The sequence below is a fragment of the Osmerus eperlanus genome, chromosome 15, assembly GCF_963692335.1.
Source record: "Osmerus eperlanus chromosome 15, fOsmEpe2.1, whole genome shotgun sequence".
Classification (NCBI taxonomy): domain Eukaryota; kingdom Metazoa; phylum Chordata; class Actinopteri; order Osmeriformes; family Osmeridae; genus Osmerus; species Osmerus eperlanus.
In genome coordinates, this window is record NC_085032.1 from 16,748,600 (window position 1) to 16,771,405 (window position 22,806).

General features: G+C 50.5%; 3 protein-coding genes and 1 long non-coding RNA gene across 5 annotated transcripts; 3 read left to right on the plus strand and 1 right to left on the minus strand.

The window, feature by feature from the left end:
* Positions 1–2,872: 2,872 nt before the first annotated feature.
* On the minus strand, positions 2,873–5,833 carry bloc1s5 (biogenesis of lysosomal organelles complex-1, subunit 5, muted). 2 transcript variants are annotated; one of them, XM_062479636.1, is made up of 5 exons: positions 5,644–5,833; positions 4,255–4,355; positions 4,031–4,160; positions 3,497–3,555; positions 2,873–3,102 (listed from the first exon to the last, which is right to left on the minus strand). In XM_062479636.1, exons 1-5 carry the CDS (start codon positions 5,660–5,662, stop codon positions 2,929–2,931), a joined length of 483 nt encoding a protein of 160 aa, XP_062335620.1. In that variant the 5' UTR covers positions 5,663–5,833; the 3' UTR covers positions 2,873–2,928. The 2 variants fall into 2 exon arrangements, with proteins under 2 accessions (XP_062335620.1, XP_062335621.1); XM_062479637.1 differs by having other exon boundaries at positions 2,874–3,102; positions 4,255–4,337; positions 5,644–5,832.
* A 44-nt stretch (positions 5,834–5,877) lies between these two features.
* On the plus strand, positions 5,878–12,928 carry mtmr6 (myotubularin related protein 6). The gene is made up of 15 exons (XM_062479635.1): positions 5,878–6,127; positions 7,456–7,575; positions 8,639–8,801; positions 8,925–9,082; positions 9,736–9,864; positions 9,967–10,101; positions 10,238–10,370; positions 10,487–10,596; positions 10,775–10,900; positions 11,114–11,163; positions 11,285–11,378; positions 11,478–11,584; positions 11,687–11,821; positions 11,928–12,054; positions 12,341–12,928. The coding sequence occupies exons 1-15, from the start codon at positions 6,104–6,106 to the stop codon at positions 12,674–12,676; spliced, it is 1,947 nt and encodes a 648-aa protein (XP_062335619.1). The 5' UTR covers positions 5,878–6,103; the 3' UTR covers positions 12,677–12,928.
* A 3,178-nt stretch (positions 12,929–16,106) lies between these two features.
* amer2 (APC membrane recruitment protein 2) lies at positions 16,107–18,496 on the plus strand. The gene has a single exon (XM_062480140.1). The coding sequence runs from the start codon at positions 16,290–16,292 to the stop codon at positions 18,216–18,218; it is 1,929 nt and encodes a 642-aa protein (XP_062336124.1). The 5' UTR covers positions 16,107–16,289; the 3' UTR covers positions 18,219–18,496.
* Positions 18,497–18,539: 43 nt separating this feature from the next.
* LOC134035211 (uncharacterized) lies at positions 18,540–18,856 on the plus strand. The gene is made up of 2 exons (XR_009932327.1): positions 18,540–18,655; positions 18,691–18,856. It is a non-coding gene; the product is annotated as an uncharacterized LOC134035211 (long non-coding RNA).
* Positions 18,857–22,806: the final 3,950 nt, after the last annotated feature.

Genomic DNA, 22,806 nt, shown 5'->3' on the forward strand with positions numbered 1-22,806 from the left:
GGGATGAGAAGATGATAAAACCGAGACCAGGGCACATGGATTGTGTGAGGAATGTTCAAAGAGGAAAGCTGGTCTGGCACACGGGCTGTTAGGAAGTGGCTCTGGCGTTTTGAAGTGAGAGTACGGATGTGTCCGTGACTCTTGCAGGTTCCTTAAACTATCCTGATACCTCTGTCCATCGCAGCAGTCCTCCATGAATGTAGCTAGTGCTAGTGACCCATCTAACGATGTAGTTAGTGCTAGTGACCCATCTAACGATGTAGTTAGTGCTAGTGACCCATCTAACGATGTAGCTAGTGCTAGGAACCCTTCTATGGATGTAGCTAGTCGTCAGAGGTCAGGGGTCAGAGTTAGCAAGACAAGCAGCCATCAGACATTTCCTCCTCCCCCCCCCCCCCCCCCCCCCCCCTCAGATTGATGTTGGCAGCAGGACCGTCTCTTGGATCGCTGGGCTCTAGCTCCATAACAGGAAGAACACACTGCTCTCTGATAGGCCGAGGAGACAGAAAACAAAGTGGGGCTTCCCCCCGGCACGAGGCAGCGGGCAGGAGGGCGATAAGGCAGCCTCCCCTGCTCCACACTCATCCTCCCAAAACGCAGTAGAAAACAGCAGAGAAGTCCCTCACTCAAGTAGAAGTACAGATACTCATGTTTAAAAAGGCAGAAAAGGAAAAACTTCCAGGAAAAGTTCAGAGAGAAAAGACAGAAGAAGCCTTGTGAGGAGCAGGTCAGTGAGGGCTCCCCTCCTTCAGAGACCATGGTGAGGCAGAGAGGTGCAGACCAGAGGCTGGGCACAGTTAGACAGGGAGAAGAGAACTGAGGAGATACCTGCCTTCATGCAGCCCTGTGCTTATGGATGGATGTCTACAGGTCACATGGTCTTACATGCCACGGTACTTATAGCTCATGCCCAGCTAACACTATGACTTTGCTGTTGACCTTTTGGCATTTAACCTGTCTGCTTTCTCCTTCTCTCCCTCCCTCCGTCACTTAGTCCCTCCCTCTTCCTCCCTCTCTCTCCCTCCCTCTATTTCCCTACCTCTCTCTCCCTCCCTCTATTTCCCTACCTCTCTCTCCCTCCCTCTATTTCCCTACCTCTCTCTCCCCTTGTCTCCCTCCCTCTTTCCAACCAGAGTAAATAAACATGGCCAGATGAAGGCTGCTTTGTTGGCTGAGCAGGGTCGTGTTTCCCTCTGTCACTCCTTGTTAGTTTGTGATGATCTGTCTGGCTCTGCCCTGCCACCCTGACCTCCACACACCTACCCTGCCCTGCCACCCTGACCTCCACACATCTACCCTGCCCTGCCACCCTGACCTCCACACACCTACCCTGCCCTGCCACCCTGACCTCCACACATCTACCCTGCCCTGCCACCCTGACCTCCACACATCTACCCTGCCCTGCCACCCTGACCTCCACACACCTACCCTGCCCTGCCACCCTGACCTCCACACATCTACCCTGCCCTGCCACCCTGACCTCCACACACCTACCCTGCCCTGCCACCCTGACCTCCACTCACCTACCCTGCCCTGCCACCCTGACCTCCACACACCTACCCTGCCCTGCCACCCTGACCTCCACACACCTACCCTGCCACCCTGACCTCCACACACCTACCCTGCCCTGCCACCCAGACCTCCACACACCTACCCTGCCCTGCCACCCTGACCTCCACACACCTACCCTGCCCTGCCACCCAGACCTCCACACACCTACCCTGCCCTGCCACCCTGACCTCCACACACCTACCCTGCCCTGCCACCACCCTGACCTCCACACATCTACCCTGCCCTGCCACCACCCTGACCTCCACACACCTACCCTGCCCTGCCACCCTGACCTCCACACACCTACCCTGCCCTGCCACCACCCTGACCTCCACACATCTACCCTGCCCTGCCACCCTGACCTCCACACACCTACCCTGCCCTGCCACCCTGACCTCCACACACCTACCCTGCCCTGCCACCCTGACCTCCACACACCTACCCTGCCCTGCCACCCTGACCTCCACACACCTACCCTGCCCTGCCACCCTGACCTCCACACATCTACCCTGCCCTGCCACCCCCCTGTCCTCCACACATCTACCCTCCCACCACCCTCTCTTACCCAGTCTCTTCCCCAGGACACCCAACTGAGCTGGCCCAGACAGCTAGGAGCCAGACTCCCCTGAAAAATGACACAGTGTTTGAGTTAATGGTTGTATAGATGAAATGGTACTAGCAAGGCTACAATGACTAAAAATTATGTCTTCATTCAACAGAAGCTTGCAATACAGGGGGGATTCAAACCTTAGACCTCCTGATCCTCAGAGTTCTACCACTGAGCTATACCCACACCTAGACTGTGTAAGTTAGTAGAGGGGAATAAACCAAAGCTTTGCTTGACTCGTGTTGATGAGGTCAACTCTCTTTCCCGCTGCAACAACGGCGGTGTGAGTGAGAGTGCGTGTGCCTTCTGTATGTTGATGAGGGCTTCTTAAATATTTGTTCTGTCACACGGTACGAGATAAACTCCAGTTCCCAGCCTCCCAGGAATGTCCCGCATGCACGTTCATCCATCAATCTGTCGGAATTGTCTGCCATTGTCCAGCGCGGACACGTCTGTAAACACAACACTTCATAAGACAACAGACAGCCCAGCTGTTTGACCGTACACGATAAGGAGAACTGCAGAAGATTCGTAAGGCATTCAGACTTTTCATTCAACAAATCATTTTATTATATCCTCTTAACAAGAGCTTGGCTCGTGCAGGCGAAGCAGGATGACCAACCTGTCCCGGTAAGAAGATTAGCATGTCCACATCGTTTCATCAACACTGCTCTGAACAGTTCCCCTCACTGCTCTGAACAGTTCCCCTCACACTGAAATTCTCACCCCCCCCCCCCTCTCAGTTTGTCCTCTGGATGAAGAAGAGGTGCTCAGAAGTGGGAGAACTTGGCCAGGTCCTTCTTCATCTCACTGTACTGGCAGCTGAGGCGCCCTACTGCCTTGGTGTGCTCCTCATCCACCTCCTCCTTCTGACTCTGCTGCTCCTTCAGGAACTCCTCCCAGTCCTCCCTCCTCCTCTCCAGGCTGGCCTGAATGTAGGGGCTCTGGGGGAGCAGACGACTCAGTAAGGGGGCGATCAGAACGATCTGGGAACACATATCACCTCCACCCTGCCACTGGCAGGAACCTAACGTCATATGAGGCACTCGGGGTTCGAACCTCCATAAAAACACACACAGTTATTTATTTTTAAATATCGCCCAGCTCCGAAAATGTAAATGCCCCAGGGCTGCTGTTTATGTCTGGGATGGGAGTTCACTACGACTCAGACAGTGGTTCCAGGCCTAGCCCCTGGTAAACACAACTGTAAGCTTTTTTACAGCCTATGATGACATAGCCTGCGTTGGTACATAACTGGCAGGTACCATCGTTATGGATAAGAATCTGTGATCCTCAAAACAAGGTTGATGAGTGTGACTGGAGCTGGCTGGCTCTTACCTGCTGGGCCTCTAGCTCCCTCTGCTGGATCCTCAGGGTCATGTGATTAGCAGCCTCCACTAAGAGATGCAACCAGAGAAAACATCCTCAGTGTCATGTGATTAGCAGCCTCCACTAAGAGATGCAACCAGAGAAAACATCCTCAGTGTCATGTGATTAGCAGCCTCCACTAAGAGATGCAACCAGAGAAAACAACAAGTGAACATGGTATCTGGACACCTGACTCAGATGGGGTTAGTGCATTGGCAAAGGTTTGTTTTTTTCTAATGTGGGTTGGACAGATTTTTTTTAATGAACTGAGGATGTGGTCGTATTTTCTTAAACTTTGGAGAACAGATTCCAAAGTTATACATAATGAAACATACATCCCTGGGTTAGTGAGTTATAAAGTGCACTTGTAGAGTCGTGGATCATGGTCCATTCAACTGTGAAAGGTTGAGGAAGCCGTGTTTCAGAGTGTGACAGAGTGAAGGAGAGGCCTTACGTCACATGAGCCGTGTTTCAGAGTGTGACAGAGTGAAGGAGAGGCCTTACGTCGCGTGAGGGCCTCGCAGAGATGCTCGTGCATGGTCTGGGTGCAGTGTGGTAACACCACCTGGTTGGTTTCCACCACCAGCTTGTTCAGTTTCTCCAGCAGACGGACCTCTCTGTGTCCACGCTTCTCCTGTTCCACCACAGACAACCACGTATTTCACACAGACACTCAATTTATCACTGAAATTGTATGGCAAACACTGCGCTAATTTCAAGACACTCACCTCAAATTCCCTCACAAAGTAGCGTATCTCTCCTTGTGTGATCGGCCTGTGGTCTACAATTCTGGATTGTATGTCACCAACATCTAGACAGAGACACAAGCCTATGGCGTCAGATTCATGTCAAAAGTCACAAGCGCATAAATTATTTCACATGCGCATTGCCCAGATATGAACTTTTCACTTCCAAAATATAAGTACTCGTGCACAAATTCAAGAACTGACAGTTGCACAGGTCACTGCGAGGGGCCTGGCACACCTTAACTCATAGTTGTACTTTTTGGGGGAATCTTTTGTTAAATATTTTTTTCAACCTTTTAAAACTTTTGGGGGGAAATATCTTAGGAGAGGACTTTTTTGGAAAATATTTTTACAACCTTTCAAAACTTTTTTTTTCCACACACAGTGAAAGCAAAGGAGAACAGAGAAGCCTAAAACAAAGTAGATTAAAGCAGAGCACAGTAAAGTATAGTAGAGTCCTCATGAAGTACTCATCAATGATGCAAACTTTTGTTTAGAAACTTTTTGTATACAGTTTTTCTTTCAACCTTCGTTCAACCTTTATTTTTTTTGTTCAATTTTTTTCAAAAACCTTTGTTCAACCTTTATTCTCAATACTTTCTTTTCACACACAGTGAAAGGATAGACGACTAAAAAAATATTTTTACAACCTTTCAAAACTTTTTTCCCAAAATATTTTTCTCAAGGCTGCCACAGTGAGAGGCTGCAGCAGTGAAAGGCTGCAATACTGAGAGGCTGCAATACTGAGAGGCTGCAGCAGTGAGAGGCTGTAGTACTGAGAGGCTGCAGCAGTGAGAGGCTACAGAAGTGAGAGGCTGCAGTACTGAGAGGCTGCAGAACTGAGAGGCTGCAGTAGTAAGAAGCTGCAGTACTAAGAGGCTGCAGTAGTAAGAGGCTGCAGAACTGAGAGGCTGCAGTACTGAGAGGCTGAAGTAGTGTGTCTGTTCTTCTCCCAAACACAGGCCGTCAGTGTCCCAACGACACTGCACATTTACACAGCTTGTAGTACACCACCAGTCTCACTCAACCATTATCTCTTTCATGTCTCTCTATCTCTCTCTTCTCTCAACTACCTGTACAACTCGGTTGTTGAATCTGTGCGAGAGTAGTTAACTTATATTTTGCAAGTGTAAAGTTAACATCTGCGAGTGTGAAATAATCTACGCGCTTGCAATTTTTGACATAAATCTGACGCTACTGCAACAAACAAACCACCCCGGTACAGCTATGGCTCTTATTTTAAGAAAAGCGAAATGTTACAACTCTGTCGTTGAGGTTACAACAGAGTTGTAACATTTCGCTAGGTTCTAGCTAGATAGCTACTGTTAGGTAAACTAGCTATGTGATATTGTTTAAGATGGTTCTTCTCACCTTTCCAAATCTTCTCCATGGCCCCGCACCTACAAACAACACCAACCGACTAATTCTTAATACAGTCGTATTTCTTCTTAGCTAGCTATACAACGTTTTAAAATAATAAAATACACATTGAAACAGAAAACGATGAAGAACGAACGTTCCTGGGTTTAACCGTAGCAGCTGAACTGATGTCAGCTGACTCGAAAATATTAGAGGACTTCCTCCCTGCGTGTGGAAGCACCATGGAAGAACTACATTTCCCATACTGCTATGGTGTGTTTTTGTAGTACGTGGCGGAGCGAACACAGCCAAGAGCAGGAAGCGCTATTCACTAACTGGAAAATTCACAATAGTTTCTACCCTCACTGCATGCAGGGTTACGAAACTCACGGTATCTTTATTGATGCGCAAGACAAATCAAGAAAGACTATTTTGACTTTGTTCTTGCACTGACAGCTGTCTCAACAGAGATATGGAGCATATCCGAACGCCCAAGGTAAGCGTTTAACTGTGGTAATGCAATTGGTGATGTGATTAGCTCTAGTCTAGCTGGATAAGTAAGTTACAATTTCCACCCCCAACCAAGACATTTCGTGACAGTCTTTGCTCGAATTGGCTTTGCTTTGATCTTGCTAAGTAAGGTTGAATTAGCGTAGTTAATTGCCATTTAGTGATATCCTTAAAATAAGGCTAGGCTAGCCGTTACTGTACTAGTTAGAGCTACTAGTTACTAACACTGTTAGTGGTTAACAGACAGCGCTGCAAAACTAGGTGTTGTTTTTGTTAACTGACCGACAGGATTGAATAGATCTTTAATGTTTGTCAAAAATACCCTGGCTGTTGTTTTTAATGGCGGCAGGTTATTTAGCTAACGTTGTCTAAATGGGACAGATAGCTAGCTAATGTTAGCTAGATAGCATTCCATGATCTCAGATAGGCCGCTTGTCTTGAATAATTTGCCTTCGGCTTCAGTGCCAGTGTGACCAGTCGACATGTAAACAATTAGACAAATATGTAGGCTACTCTTGATTGGTAATACATTTAGTTTGACAGATCACAAGACATCAATGCTACAAATAAAAAAAGGATGGTGCGGTTTTCCCTTGAAAGACGTTTGTCGTTGGGCAAGCGAGTCTTGACATCTTGTTTTTGTTGCTAAGGGCTGTAACGCCGTAATTGCAGTAACAAACGGTTTCATCGGTATCATGTGTGTTTTGATTGATGAGTCTAGGTGTGGACCTCCAGGGGTGTGACTGCACCTCAGGGGTGTGTCTGTCTGCACCTCGGGGGGGGGGGGTGTGAGCCTCGGGGGGGGGGGGGGGGTCTGAACCTCGGGGGTGTGACTGCGCCTCAGGGGGGTGTCTGCGCCTCGGGGGGCGGGGGGGGGGTCTGAACCTCGGGGGTGTGTCTGCGCCTCGGGGGGCGGGGGGGGGGTCTGAACCTCGGGGGTGTGTCTGCGCCTCAGTCCCGTATTGGGAATCAACAGGTCAGGACTCAACACAAAACTGTCCTGTCGCTGGTCGGCTAGTGCCTAGCTGGTTGGCTACTAGAGGTTGTAGTTATGTGACAGTAGTTATTGTAACCTTCATATTTAAGTTGTCATAGTGAGGCTGAGGTCACTGAACGACAAGGTGAAAAAATCTGCTTTGAATATATCGTTTTTGGGAGTTGCTGTGAAAAGCATTGTGCTCAGTTCCAGAAGCTTTTGTGAAGCTCTCTAGCTGAGTCCACCAGAGACGACCATGCTCTCCACACAGCTAGACTGGCTGATTGACAGTTTTCAAAGATGCTCAGATAGCAAACAAGTTTTGTGTGTGTGTGTAGGTGGAGCAGGTGCGTCTGTTGGATCGCTTCAGCAGCAGGAGCAGCAGTGGGACGCTGCACCTCACAGCCACTCACCTGATCTACGTAGAGAGCACTGCAGCTGGGGCCCAGGAGATCTGGGTGAGACCTGCACCCTCACCCCTCTCACCCCTCCTTCACGCACCCTCTCCTCCCTCACCCCTCCCTCCCTCACTCGTCCCTCACATGGAGAGAGGAGTTCTTTCTCTTCTCAGTCATGGAGCCACATGAAGGCGATGACCGTAGAAGAGAACCAGGAGATAGTGTCAGTGTGTGTGTATACAGGCCTGAACAAAGTCTGTGTGTTTTGAGGAAGTAGGGCAGACCTAAGTAGCCTTTGAATGTGTGTGTGTGTTGTCTGTCTCTGGGTTTAGAGAGGATTACTGTTAAAACTCTGTGGGAACCAGGTTAGCCCTGCCCTCCATGGAAACCTAAGCAACACATGTTTGGCGTTGCCTCGGAAACAGGATGGCAGTTCCAGGTGAGACAGAGAGAGGAGGATGTCTAGAATGCTGTTGTCTGAGTAGAGACAGGGGGGAGAGAGATCAGAGAGGGAAACAGAGAGGGAAACAGAGAGGGAAACAGAGAGGGAAACAGAGAGGGAAACAGAGAGGGAAACAGAGAGGGAAACAGAGAGGGAAACAGAGAGGGAAAGAAAGAGAAAACAAAACTGCTGCCTCACTTCCTGTCCTCTTCCTTCCTTATCTACTGCACAGCCAGTGTGGTGTGTGTGTGAGCAGGGGTTCATCTGGACACAGTGTGTAACTGGGAGAGAGTGTTTAAAGTCAAGCAGGTTGTTGTGACTCATAAAATATTGAACAGGGGATCAGACCCTGTCTGAGTCATGGCTTGTGAGATCAGCATTTAAAAAGCTGTGTGTGTGTGTGTGTGTGTGTGTGTGTGTGTGTGTGTGTGTGTGTGTGTGCGCGCCTGTTTGTGTGTGAGTGGGGGCATGGAGTGTTCTGCAAGTCATTATCTATTCAGATTTATGCGCATGTTAATAACTTCCCAGGGTTGGAGCAGACCAGTGGAGTGTGCTGATTGGCTGTGGGCCTTCCCCCAAATCTGCATTTAGGAGATTGTTACAAACTGTGACAAAACAATGTGAAATTTGACTCTGTACTTGTTAGAAGTGACCTTACTGAGCGGTGTGTCCCTGTGTCAGATCCTGCACCACCACATCGCCTCGGTGGAGAAGCTCTCCCTCACCACCAGTGGATGCCCCCTGCTCATCTGCTGTCGGAACTTCAGGGTGGTGCACTTTGTGGTCCAGAGAGAGAGAGACTGCCACGATATCTACAGCTCACTGCTCCAGCTTCTGAGGCCAGGTGTGTGGGTGTGGGTGTGGGTAATGTGGTAGTGTGTGTGGGCATTGTGTGTTGTGTACATAGCATGTGTGGACCGAGACAGGGAACATTCAAGGATGCCCCACTAAACTCCCCCCCCCCCAGGCTCCTACGAGGAGCTGTATGCCTTCTCCTACAACCCCCAGCAGAACGACCAGCAGAGGGAGGAGGGCTGGCAGCTCATAGGTCTGGGGGCTGAGTTCGAGAGGATGGGCGTACCCTGCGACCAATGGCAGCTCACTGACGTCAACAGAGACTACAAGGTGGGCGGGACAGTGTGGAGGGGCATCCAATAGGAATCTAGCCTGAATATATAAGGTGTGGGTGCAGCTCAGTGGTAGAAGTTGACCAAGTTGTATCATAGTCTTGATCAAAATCTCTTTGATTGAGAGGAAATTCAAAATGACAGCCAGTGACATGGACATAAATCCACTTAGAGGCTAAATGTCGCTAATCTTACCATCCTCCGTAATGCTGTTCGTTATCCAGAGCTCCCGTCTGGATCCACGCTCTGTAAGGAGGGTCCTCCCTGGATCCATCAGGTGGAGTCAGGTGGCTGAGCGGTTAGGGAACCGGGCTAGTAATCTGAAGGTTGCCAGTTCGATTCCCGGCCATGTCAAATTACGTTGTGTCCTTGGGCAAGGCACTTCACCCTACTCGGGGGGGGGGAATGTCCCTGTACTTACTGTAAGTTGCTCTGGATAAGAGCGTCTGCTAAATGACAAAAAAAAGAAAAAAAAATCCATCAGATGATCTGATGTACATCTGCTGATGTACAGCTGGGCTCCTGTCTCAGAGTGGATCAGTTCCCCAGGTTACAGCAAGCAGCTGTATCAATATACAAGGATGGAAAATGGTCAAAAGTCTAAACTATTTGTTTGCATGTTGTGTGTGTGTGTGTGTGTGTGTGTGTAAGGTGTGTGAGACCTACCCTAAGGACCTGTATGTTCCCATCACGGCCAGCAAGCCCATCATCGTAGGCAGCTCCAAGTTCAGGAGTAAAGGACGCTTCCCAGTTCTGACCTACTTCTACCAAGAGAAGAAGGTACACACACACGCGCACACACACACACACACACACACACCCCAGCTGTAGTGAGGTGCTGTCTGGATAAGTGTGCTCTGTGCTCGTGTGCTCCCCCTGCAGGCAGCTGTGTGTCGCTGCAGCCAGCCCCTCTCTGGGTTCAGCGCTCGATGCCTGGAGGATGAGAGCATGCTGCAGGCCATCAGCAGGGCCAATCACAACAGCCGCTTTGTCTATGTCATGGATACCAGGCCCAAGGTGAGGCCACGCCCCCCGGAGATAAGCCCCACCCACCTGGGCTTAAAGTGACGGTTGTATTGAGAAACTTAGATGACACTCCATTTCTTGAACAGTCGGTTGTCAATAATTCCCCCCCCTCCTCCCTCCCCCCCAGCTGAACGCCCTGGCTAACAGAGCTGCAGGGAAGGGTTATGAGAACGAGGACAACTATTCCAACATCCGCTTTCAGTTTGTGGGAATAGAGAACATCCACGTGATGAGAGGCAGCCTGCAGAAGATGCTGGAAGGTATACACACAGACACACACACAGACAGACACAGACACACAGACATACACTCACACTCACGTTACATACGCCCAGTCACACTCCCTCCTTTAAACACCCCTCCCCTGCCCCTCCAGTGGTGGGAACGCGCTCCCTGTCAGAGAGTGACTTCCTGCTGGGGCTGGAGAACTGTGGCTGGCTGCGTCACGTCAAAGCTGTGCTCGACGCCGCCATCTTCCTCACCAAGGTAGGACTTCATCTCTCTCTGTCCCTGCATCTCCCTCTCTGCCTTTTATTTCTGTAGTGTAATTTCTTCTACCTGTAATAACAATTACATTCTGTCTCTTTTTTCTCTCCGTCTCCTTCCTTTTCTCCCTCTCCTGTCTCTCTCTCCTGTCTCCCTCCTCTCCCTCCTGTCTCCCCAGGCGGTGACGGTGGAGGGGGCCAGTGTGCTGGTTCACTGCTCAGACGGCTGGGACCGCACCGCTCAGGTGTGCTCCCTGGGGGCGCTGCTCATGGACCCCTACTACCGAACCATCAAGGGCTTCATGGTACGCCCCGGTCCCCCCCGAACCCCAGGGCCGCTTGGTACAGTCCTTCTGGCTCTGAGGAGCAGGGATGTAGCTCAGTGGTTAGAGCATTTGACTGTAGATTAAGAGATTTCAGGTTCAAATACCCCCTGTATATTGCTTTGGGTAGAAGCGTCTGCTACATGAGTACATTGTTGATACTTGTGGATGAGGCAGCTGTCTTGTGGTCTGCAGGTGCTCATTGAGAAGGACTGGATCTCGTTTGGACACAAGTTTGCAGACAGGTGGGACTTCTTGTTCCTGGGTGGGACTGAGACGTTAAAGCACCCAGCTGTTTACAGCTTCCTGGGAGTCCTTGCACCCCTTACCCCCTCTCCCTCCCCGTCTCTCCCCCCTCTCTCCCAGGTGTGACCAGCTGGATGGAGATCCCAAGGAGGTGTCTCCTGTCTTCACACAGTTCCTGGAGTGTGTATGGCATCTCACAGAGCAGTTCCCTCAGGTAAGGTTGTGTGTGTGTGTGTAGATGGATGAGCGAGAATCTCAACTGCTGCTTTTTACTGCTGAAGATGATAATGCCGTGTGTGTGTGTGGACCCAAGGCATTTGAGTTCAGTGAGTGGCTCCTGCTGCAGATCCACGAGCATGTTCACTCCTGCCAGTACGGAAACTTCCTGGGCAACAACCAGAGACAGAGAGAGGAGCTGCAGTGAGTAACACACACAAACTTATACACACACACACACACTTATACACACACACACAGACACACCTGGATGCAGACACACACTCATGGGTAATGTGTGTGCAGGCTGAGGGACAGAACTCACTCTCTCTGGGCGTTCCTGCTGGGCGAGCAACACAACTACAGGAACCCTGCCTACAGCCCCGCCCACGCCCTGGCCCACCCGGTCCTAGAGCCCTCCACATTACCCTACCACTTCAAGTATGTCTCCTCTTGTGTCATTTTTTTTCTCTCCCCTCTTGTCCTGACCAAATGTTTCTGATTCCCTGTGTGTTTCTGCATGTGTGTGTGTGTGTGTGTTTATCAGGTTCTGGAGGAACATGTACCTCCAGTTTGACCGCTCCATGCACCCTCGCCAGTCTGTGCTGAAGAACGTCCTGACTCTGAAAGAGAACAACAAGCAGCTGGAGAACACCCTGCAGTCTCTGGAGGACGTACGCCCCTCTTTCTCTCCCTCTCTGTGTCTCTCCCTCTCTGTGTCTCTCTCTCTCTCCCTCTCTCTCTGTGTATCTCTCCCTCTCTCTCTGTCTCTCTCTGTGTCTCTCTCTCTCTGACCTGTCTCTCTCTTTCTCTCTCTCTGTCTGACCTGTCTCTCTTTCTCTGACCTGTCTCTGTCTCTCTCTGTCTCTCTCTCTCTCTGTACATTTGTCTGTGAATATCTGTCTCTATGTGTCTCTCTCTGTAATTAATCCTGTGTTTCTCTCTCCCTCGTCCATCTAGAGGCTACAGCAGCTGGGGGTGACCCTCCCCCCCGCGCCCCCTTCCAGGGGCCACCAGCAGTCTGCCCCCCTCCCCCCCCGCCCCCGCTCCCTCATCCTTGGGGCCCCCCTCAGCCGCAAGGAGGCGCAGAGGCGGCTGGAGGAGCAGCAGGGGGAGGAGGTGGGGGAGGAGGCCACGGAGGGGGAGGAGTGCAGTGACACAGAGAGGACAGTAGAGGGCAGCAGCGCTACAGAGCGCAAGCAGAGCTATGGAGAGCTGGAGGGGGCATACCAGGAGGCCAAGGCTGAGCCTGCTGTGGTCAGCCTGGAGTTTGGAGTGGCACGCATGACCTGCTGAGGCATTCTGGGATACCTGGAGGGAGAGCGGGACTGTTGGCTGGGGTGTGTGGGTGTGTGTGTGTGTGTTTGTTGGCTGACACCATGTTCCCTTGGTAACAGAGGGGATGAAGGTGTACTGTCTGTAAATCTCTCTGGAATGAAACGGCATTGACTGCACTCGGAAAGCTTGTTTTTTTTATGAATGTTAAAAAACGAAAGAATTAATGAAGATGATGATAAAAATAAAGAATCCAAACTATGAGGAGTTTGAGGTGAGTGTTGAGGTGAATATGTGAATCTTTGTCTAACATGGAGCCTTTAGTCCTGAGATTCAACTGTTGTTTTGACAAAATCATTTTAATGGTGATGTTTCGGCATCATAAGCCTGACATATCCTCTGAGGGCTGGATCAGAGTAATCTGACCCTTCACTAATGCTGAAATCCAATTTTGCTGTGTCATGTCCAACATAAAAATCAAAACAGGATTTACAACAAAAATAATCTTTCCTTACTGAGTTTTAAGCTAAAATGTTTATCAAGACAAACCCCAGAAACGGTCTGTCTTTTTCCATAGAATTTTAATGCAGATCATCTCAACTATAATACTTTATCAATCAGATAATCTGATTTGTATTGATCAGATAATCCTATTGGTCATCTCTTATGGAGGGAGGGAGGGTGTGTGTGTGGGGGGGTTGAGGGTTATATTATTGCGCATTGGGCTTGGTAGGAAGACATGGACATGGTTTTGGGACTATCCTGTTGCTACGCTGGCATGCAGCATTACATACTGGCTCAATCTGACTAAGGCTGGATCTGTACAGAATTACACTGTACACATACTGATCACTGCACACACACACACACACAAGTTGTCAGAAATATTAATCTATCAAGCATTGCACAGTCAGTCGGTGAACAAGTTTAAGAAAGCTTTATTGCTTGCGGCCGGCCCACAAGGAGACAAAAACATCACACGCCATTGTGCTACAAAGTTTGTCTGGTTCACAAGTCTTCAGGTAAGACCATTTATTGGTGAGAAGTCTCCTCCCCTGCATATCAGCTGTCAATATGATCGATCCCAGAGACAGAGTGCGCGTGCACGTGGAAACTTACAGAGTTCTCCGACCCTAGGCTTGACCATATGATTCACTCAACACAGATAAGGTTTATTGCACCTCTAGTATGATAATGGTCAACCTAGGTCAGTTTGTTTACGTAAGCCTAGTGTCATCTATAGATCATGTGGGGAGACAGCTCTCTACTGACAAAGGAATGCTAGCACCAGTATTTTCAGAATATAACCTTACATTCTAAATTTCTCCGACAGAAGTACAGTGTACTATTGAGTGTTTAAGTGTTTAGTATGCATGTGTGGGGTATACTCTGTACTGTGTGTGTTCTGTCGTGCATCCACGGCTCCTTCTCTAGTCTGGAACATGGGAAGAAGAGGTCCTAAATCCTTCAGGACTCGCACACACACACGCACACACACACTGCTGACATTAAAGATGCGACCATGTGAATTCTCTCGCTCTCTCTCTCTCTACACCTGACTGGTGCACTTTAGTCAACATTAAACATTAAAGTGACTTTTACACATACACGAGTGCTCTAAAGCACTGAATCATTCAGATCTGGTTTAACTACACACCATGCTGATATAACACACCACTCAGGACAAAACTCACACGCACACACACACACACTTTAGGGTACTAGGGCCTGTCAGTGCCAGTCCTTCTCTTGCTCTCGACACAAACAAGCATTCATTGAACAAGCTCAATGATAGATACATAAAGATTATAGAAAGAGTAAATATTCACACAATCCCCGTTGTTCTCCCTCCCTTACAGAGCTTGTCTCTGTGAAGCCCTCTAAATGTCGCGTTTAGTGTCTGTAAGGCTTCTCTCTTGGGAGTGGGAGAGAAATAGAGAGAAAGGGAGAAGTGAGAGAGATGCTTAATAGAAGCCCTGTCCAGAGATGGAAGGCATTCTTGTGTGTGTGTGTGTGTGTGGGAGTGTGTGTGTGTGGGAGTGTGTGTGTGTGGGAGTGTGTGTGGGAGTGTGTGTGTGTGGGAGTATGTGTGTGTGGGAGTGTGTGTGAGAGTTAGAGGTTTGTGTTGATCAGTACCCAGTCCCAGATGCAGAAGACACCTCTCACATGTGAGTAGGGCAGGTGAGGTCAGACCTCAGAGAGCATCAGGAGATTCTCTCCACATTGGGGGGGCCTTCTGGTGTGGGTGTGTGTGTGTTGATAGCCCTGGGCATGTGAAAGCAGACATTGTTTAATAGCAATGAGGTGGAAAAAGATGGGTCAGAAGAGGAGGGGAGGAGGGGTGGGGAGAGGAGGGGAGAGGAGAAAATAGGTTGAAAGTAGATATAGAGGGTGGGGGTGTGTGTGTAAGTGGGTCAGGGTGCTAAGAAAGAGGGGGTGCAGAGACAGAACAGCTTCAACATTGAGACAGTAGGAGAGTAGACTAACTCGGTAGACTAACTCAGTAGATAACTCAGTCGATAACTCAGTCGATAACTCAGTAGACTAACTCAGTAGACTAACTCAGTCGATAACTCAGTCGATAACTCAGTAGACTAACTCAGTAGACTAACTCAGTCGATAACTCAGTCGATAACTCAGTAGACTAACTCAGTAGATAACTCAGTATGAACACATGAGGAGAGTAGACGTCCTTAGCAGACTAGCTCAGAAAGGTGGCAGTTTGTCGTCATGTCCCAGATCTCCAGATGGGTGTCGACTGCAGGGCATATGGCAGTCGAGGTCTGAGCCACGCTCTACTGTCCTGTGGGTTGGTGTGTGCGTGTTCAACATGTTAACACTAAAATATTTAGCTCAATCTATATCCTGCTTTATCCCCTCCATAGCCTTCATCAGCAGATCTAACCCCCTCCCTCTTTACATGGACGTAACACACTACTAAGTATTTTCATTAGAGAGATTTGCAAGGCTTAGTTTTGTTTACTTGAAACTTCTAGATGTGTGCATGCTCACACCAACACACTCTGCTAAAGAGGGCTGCATCCATCCACCTCCTCATGAATCTGTAAAGTCAGGCAGCTGCTGAGGCCTTAACAACAACACACTGAGAATCTCCTTTGAACACACTTGTGAGCTCTTTCTCTCACACACACCCACACAGACAGAGAGGTGCGCAAACAGGCGCTCTCTCTCTCCCTCTCTGTCTCTCTCGGGACCCACAGTGCTGAGGGGGAGGCGGGGGAGGGGGAGAGGAGGGAGAGGGGGTGGAGAGGAGAGGGGTGGGGGGTGGAGAGGGGTGGGGGGTGGAGAGGAGGGGGGTGGGGCGGGGCGGGGCATGGGTTCCCTGCCAACACGGACGAAAGCTGCTTAGCCCTCCCAGTTGCCATGGCTACTGTCAGGAGCAGCAGCAGGCGTGTGTGTGTGTGTGTGTGAAAGAGAGAGAGAAGCGAGAGAGAAAGAGGGAGGGAGGGAACACCAACAGACGAGCTTCAGTCTAAACCCGAGCAGGAGATAGAGCAGCCAACCGCAGCAGGAGAGAGAGAGATAAAGAGAGAGAGAGAGAGGGAGGACGGAGAGAGAGAGACAGAGGGAGGACGGAGAGAGAGAGACAGAGGGAGGACGGAGAGAGAGAGGGATGGAGGTGCAGTCGGAGTGTGTTGAGCCGGTCGCCTCGCCTGCCGAGCCCCAGCCCTCTGGGAAGATCAACAAAGCAGCCTTCAAGCTGTTCGGGAAGCGACGCTCCGGGTCAGGAATGGCCGGCTTCTTCTCCTTCAGGAACAAAGGGGCGAACGGGAACTCAGTGAACGGGAATACTGCGGCGGACCTCGTTAGAAGCAAAACGCACGACGGGCTAACGAGCGAGAGAGGGGAGGAGCCGGGGAGCCAGGAGGCTGGGCCGGTGAGGTCACTCAGCAAATCGCTGAGCTTCTTCTCTCTGCTCCGACGAGGAAGTGGGCGGACCAATGACAGCGGAGGATTCGGTAGGAGGGGGAGGGGCTTGAAGGGCTTCTTCAGCAGCATCCGATGGAGGAGGAAGGACCGGGCGCTGGAAGGAGGGGTGGAGGTGGCGGAGGGGAGGGAGGCGAGGGAGGGTGACATCATCGTTCCGGAGGAGGTGAAGGATGTCACCCTCACCCTCGAACCTCTGCCACACCCACCCCAGGAGGATCATGGGAGCTCGGAGGCGGAGCCAAACTCCCCCGAGACGGAAACTGCTGCCAGCGTCACTGCGACGCCCACGCACCACGTCTCCATGGCAGTGGCCGCGTCGGACTCCCCCTACACTCCTGAACCCTCCCCCCTCAGGGACCCCCTCCACCCCAAACCGTCCTCGCCCCCCCTGGACCCCCCCTCGGAGCCGTCGGTGGACCGGCTGTGCTCGCTGCTCTTCACAGACGTCACTTCCCTTAAGAGCTTCGATTCGCTGACGGGCTGCGGTGACATCATAGCGGACGCAGAGGAGGAGGGGGGTGGCAATGGAGGCAGCGCAAGCAGCAGCAGCAGTGGAGGAGGAGCAGGGGGAGGAGCAGGGGGAGGAGCAGGGGGAGGAGCAGGGGGAGGAGCAGGGAGAGGAGGACGAGGAGGGGGGAGAGCTGGGGTTACATCCATGGTCCGTGGCTCTCCGGTCAAAGCCCCCCTCTCTCACCACCCCAGCCTCCCCGCCGGCCCCGGCCCGGCCCCCCTCCCCTCCCGGACGCGGCCCCCTGCACGGCCCCCTGCCCAGCAGCCGTCCGGCAGCAGTGTGGTGGCCTACATGGGCGCCGGGGAGGAGATGGCTAGCCCAGATGGGGTGGACGACGCAGACATGCAGGGGCTCTGGCACATGCTGCCCTCCACCAGAGACAACTCCCCCGCACTGCCCCGGCCACACCCCACCCCCGGCTCCACCCACCCCCCTCGCCCCAACCCCCCAAACCTGCACCCCGCGCCCACCCGGAGCGTGGAGCGCAGGCCCCCCCAGGTGAAGGCTCTGGGCCTCAGCAGGATCCCTGTGGTGGGGGCGAAGCCCTCCCTCCCTCACGCCCGTCTCCCTGGCTCGCCCAATGAGAAGGAGGCCCTCAGCGACGAGGGCTACTGGGACACGCCCACGGCAACGCCCTCAGCCACGCCCGACGACGGAGGGTTGCTAAGGAATCAAAGGATCGCCCTGACGCGTGACAGCTGCTCTGGCGACCAACTCTACGACCTCTACAACGACCCGGAAGAGGAAGCGGAGAGGTCGGGGGAGGAAGAGGATCTGACCAGTACTCCTTCTCCATCCGCCGGCAATCCCCTCTCACAGACATCCCCTCCTTCATCCTCCTCCTCTTCCTCGTTCCGCTCTATGAAAGGCAGCGTCAGCCTCCCAAGGGAATCCAAGATCCCAGTCAGCCTCAAGCAGAACACACCCCCACACTCCACCAGCCAATCAGCTCTCTCCTCCGTCCTGGAGGCCAGTCCCCCTCCACCAAAGACCCAGGCTCCACCCCCTGCACGCACCAGGATACCGGTTTCTAAGGTGCCTATCCGTCGCTCCGGAAATCAGCCTGGAAACGCCACTAGAGGAACTGCTCACAGGAAGTAACTATTCCTGACTTCCTGTTAATGACCAAGGTGGACTTTGGTGTTGTGGACAAAGAGCTTGTTTAAGATATAACCAATAACTCGTCTAATTAAAATTATAAATTATTTTTTATTCTAAAAGCTCTTCTTCTTTGGTCTTGACTAAAATGTTTTCCTCGCTAGTTTGGGAAAGTCATGAAGAAACTCCACAAGGTTCAGGGTGCAGAGGAGGAGGATCTTACGGAAGTCTTCTCTTGACAATCAGCCAGAGACTGTGACTTCAGCCATGGACTGTGACTTCAGCCAGAGACTGTGACTTCAGCCATGGACTGTGACTTCAGCCATGGACTGTGACTTCAGCCATGGACTGTGACTTCAGACAAATCACCCAGAAATGTCCCTGGAAGAGGCCTGGGGCAACCACAACAGACAAATACAAAATGGAGGGTTTAGACCAAGGTTTAGATGATGATTAGACTAAGGTGTAGACCAAGGTTTAGACGATGTTTAGACTAAGGTTGAGACACCTCCACACAGACTTTCTCTCTACGCAAGAAACGATCTGAGCACCTTTTTTTGATTCTCAAAAACATTGAATTTAACATGAAGCCACTTTGTTAACCCACAAGGGCCTAATCTAATTAAAAGGGTTTGAGTTTGTCATCCCATTTAATCTGTAACAAATTACCTCCTAATAATCCTCATCTGATGGAGTCTGTCTAATCTGGACACCTGCTTGAACAACAAACCTCCAACTAAGCAAAAACACTACTTATCAAACCAGCACTGCAACGCTTCTCTGGGATTTACATCACAACACCCAAGGATATGGAAACGTATTTACACTATTTACACACCTGCAAGACTGAGAGAAGATGGAAGCATCCATTACCGGACACATGTGCACGCACACACACACACACACACTGTAGCTGCATGCACTGCACGCCACATGACACAAAGATCAGGGAACACACACACACCTTCAATTTGGGGACTTTTCGAAGCAACACTGAATGATTCCTGTTTTCTATTGAATAACCTTATTCCACACTGCAGTTTTTCATACTTGTTTTTATAGTATGATTCTTACTGAATGACACCTCACGGGATCCTGACTGTGAATACACCATGTTTTAGTTCCTCTTCCTGTTTGTTAGTTTATCTTGCTGTTTGATAGTTTCCCTTCCTGTTTGTTAGTTCCTCTTCCTATTTGTTAGTTCCTCTCCCTGTTGGTTAGTTCCTCTTCCTGTTTGATATGTCCTCTTCCTGTTTGTTAGTTCCTCTTCCTGTTTGTTAGTTCCTCTTCCTGTTTGATAGTTTCTCTTCCTGTTTGACAGTTCCTCTCCCTGTTGGTTAGTTCCTCTTCCTGTTTGATATGTCCTCTTCCTGTTTGTTAGTTCCTCTTCCTGTTTGTTAGTTCCTCTTCCTGTTTGATAGTTTCTCTTCCTGTTTGACAGTTCCTCTCCCTGGCAGTTAGTTTCCCTTCCTGTTTGTTAGTTTCTCCAGTTAACACTGTCTGAGTGTGTCTGTTTGGGGAGGAGGGGTGAGGATGGCCCAGGTCAGTCCGTCATGACACCGTGGTATGTGTACTGTACCTGGTCTGGTATTTGTGATCTAAGTAGGTTTGAACTGGTTTGTAGCACAGCCGTCCTGCAGTGCAACGCCACAGTAGATACGTGTTCTGATCCTAGGTGTGTTGTTAGATGACTACCGGCTGAATGGGATTGTTTGTGGTCACACGAGGATGTTCAAGTCTGACTGTAGAAGCCCCAACGGAACAAGAGTATACTTAAATCTAATTCAAATGTGTTAAATAAGAGCTTAATACATTTTCATTATCTTTGTTTTTCTATTGGAAGTGTACTTAACATATACATATTTTGTATTTTCACACACATACTGACAACTTTACTATATGTAAGTATGTTTGTACTCATACTTTAACATTTTAGTATACTGTTCTTTCGTTTGGGATCCCAGATCTGGATTGGTAAACAAGATGGTGACGAAGGACATTTGTTTATTTCTCCAGTTGTCCATCGATCCTGGGGTTGATAATGAGGTTGATGGGATTGAGGTTCATAATGAGGTTGATGGGGTTGAGGTTCATAATGAGGTTGATGGGGTTGAGGTTCATAATGAGGTTGATGGGGTTGAGGTTCATAATGAGGTTGATGGGGTTGAGGTTCAGGTTGTGAACATGGGAGCAATAAATTCTGTTTGCTTGTTTTCACTTCCCCACTCCTGCTACAGGAGCTGGTCCACTCCTGCTACAGGAGCTGAAAAGCTCTCTTGTTTTTCCTTGTCTTGGCAGTTTCTATTTCTCTGTTTTGATGGTGTGATCTTTGTTGCTTTTTCCTGTTTTCATATTTAATGAATTAAACACTGTCTATGCGCTGACGGAAAGGGTTGTGCCTGTTTGTGTCACGCACACACACACACACATTGCATTTGAGGGCAGACTTGTGGTAACGTGATGCAGCTTTGTGGCTTAGTTGCCCCTGCCAACCCCCCCCACGCTGACACACAAAAACACAGTGCTCTCAGTCTGCCCGCCTCCCCCCTCTCTCCCCCCGCCTCCCCCCTCTCTCATGGTCACATCCCCAAGGGGGGAGACAGGGGGAGAGAGGGGGGGAGGCAGGGGGAGAGAGGTGGGGGAGGCAGGGGGAGAGAGGGGGGGGAGGCAGGGGGAGAGGGGGGGGGAGGCAAGGGGGAGAGAGGGGGGGGAGGCAGGGGGAGAGAGGGGGGGGAGGCAAGGGTTGATGCGTTTGTTAATCAGCTGTGGCAGGGTTTTGATGTTTGTCATCTTAAGAGTCCTTGTCTGAGATGTGGTTGCTTGTTTTCCCAGAGCACAGGAAATGAGGTCTGGTGTGTTAGTCATCATGATAGCGCAGGTGGAGGGAGTCTGTTGGCCACAAGGAGAGAGTGATGTGGCTCCTTCTGTCAGTCAGACACCAGTCTGTTGATGCCAGGGTGTCCCCCGCATGCTAGAGAAAGCGTGTTTGATCGTGTGTGATTGTGTGTGTGTGGGTATGTATGCTCGTGAGCATGTGTAAGGGAGGGGGATTTGGTGCAGTGCGAATCCCCTTTGTAATGGTGCAGCAAATCCCCCCCCCCCGCTCTTTTTCTTCCCTTCTTCCTTCCCTCCCTCCCTCCTCTCGCTCAACTCCTCCCTCCCTCCTCTCTCTCCCCTCCTCCCTCCCTCCCTCCCTCCCTCCCACCTTCCATCCTCCCTCCCTTCTCCCCAGCAGTGTGTGGTTTATGTAAGAGCAGGACACGGCCATGACCAGATCTCAGCTGCTGCTGGTGACACAGAGAAGGCCGAGTCTGGCTGCACCTCTGGGGTTCTGTATGTCTGGTTCTGTGTGTCTGGTTCTGTATGTCTGAGGTTCTGTGTGTCTGAGGTTCTGTGTGTCTGAGGTTCTGTGTGTCTGGTTCTGTATGTCTGGTTATGTGTGTCTGGTTCTGTATGTCTGAGGTTCTGTGTGTCTGAGGTTCTGTGTGTCTGGTTATGTGTGTCTGGTTCTGTGTGTCTGGTTCTGTGTGTCTGGTTCTGTATGTCTGAGGTTCTGTGTGTCTGGTTATGTGTGTCTGGTTCTCTGAGGTGATGAGTTCCTCTCTCTTCACTTAATCTTCAAGAGAACCTGGTTTAGAAAGTCGTACTTGAGTTAGTCTCAGTGTGTATGTGTGCATAACTTTGTGTAAATGCATTTAGGGTGGTGTATATATTTATATATAACCATTTATGTGTAAAGTGTGTGGGTACTGTGAGATTGTGAGTGTGTGTGATGGTGTGTGTATATACATGTATTAGTGTCTCTAACTGTACATGTGTAGATGTGTGATTTTGAGTGTGTGTTTTTGCATGTGTGTGTGTGAGAACCCCGAGCTTAAGCAGAAGCTGTACCCCACATTTCACACGCCTCTCAGCAGACGTTCCCATGGCAACCCCACTAGGTCACCCAATGAGAGGATGGGGCTGGGCAGGATGGGGGGGTGGGGCGTGACGATGACACAGTGAGTGAGAGACCTGATTGGAGTCAGACTGCTGCAGTGAAACACACGCACACACACTCACTCACACTTGAATACACACACACTTACACTCACAGTAAACACACACTACATACACACAGTCACTCATTTACTCACGTATAGTTAGTGTACATACATTTAGATGCAAAGTGATCAAGCGTGAAGGCTGAGAGGGGGTGTTCACTCTGATCATCCTCTCCTGCTGGTCCCTGTCCTGTTAGGCCCCCTCTGATCATCCTCTCCTGCTGTACACGGTCCCTGTCCTGTTAGGCCCCCTCTGATCACCTGAAACATGGTGCTGAACATGCATGAGCTGGGTGGTGGAGGGTGGGTGGTGGTGCAGGAGAGGGCTAGGGTTACAAGGGCACCCGTACCTCAGAGTCTTCTGCATCACTAACCCCACGGGCCCTGTGTCTCTAAACCCTTCCATCGTCCTCATCATGTCCTGATATATATTTAAGGAGAGAGGCCATGTGTGTTTGTGTGTGTGTGTGTGTGGGGGGGGGGGGGCTTGTGTGTGTTTATGAGCTTTCAGGAGGAAGAGGAGGGATTCTGTGTGTGAGGATGACATA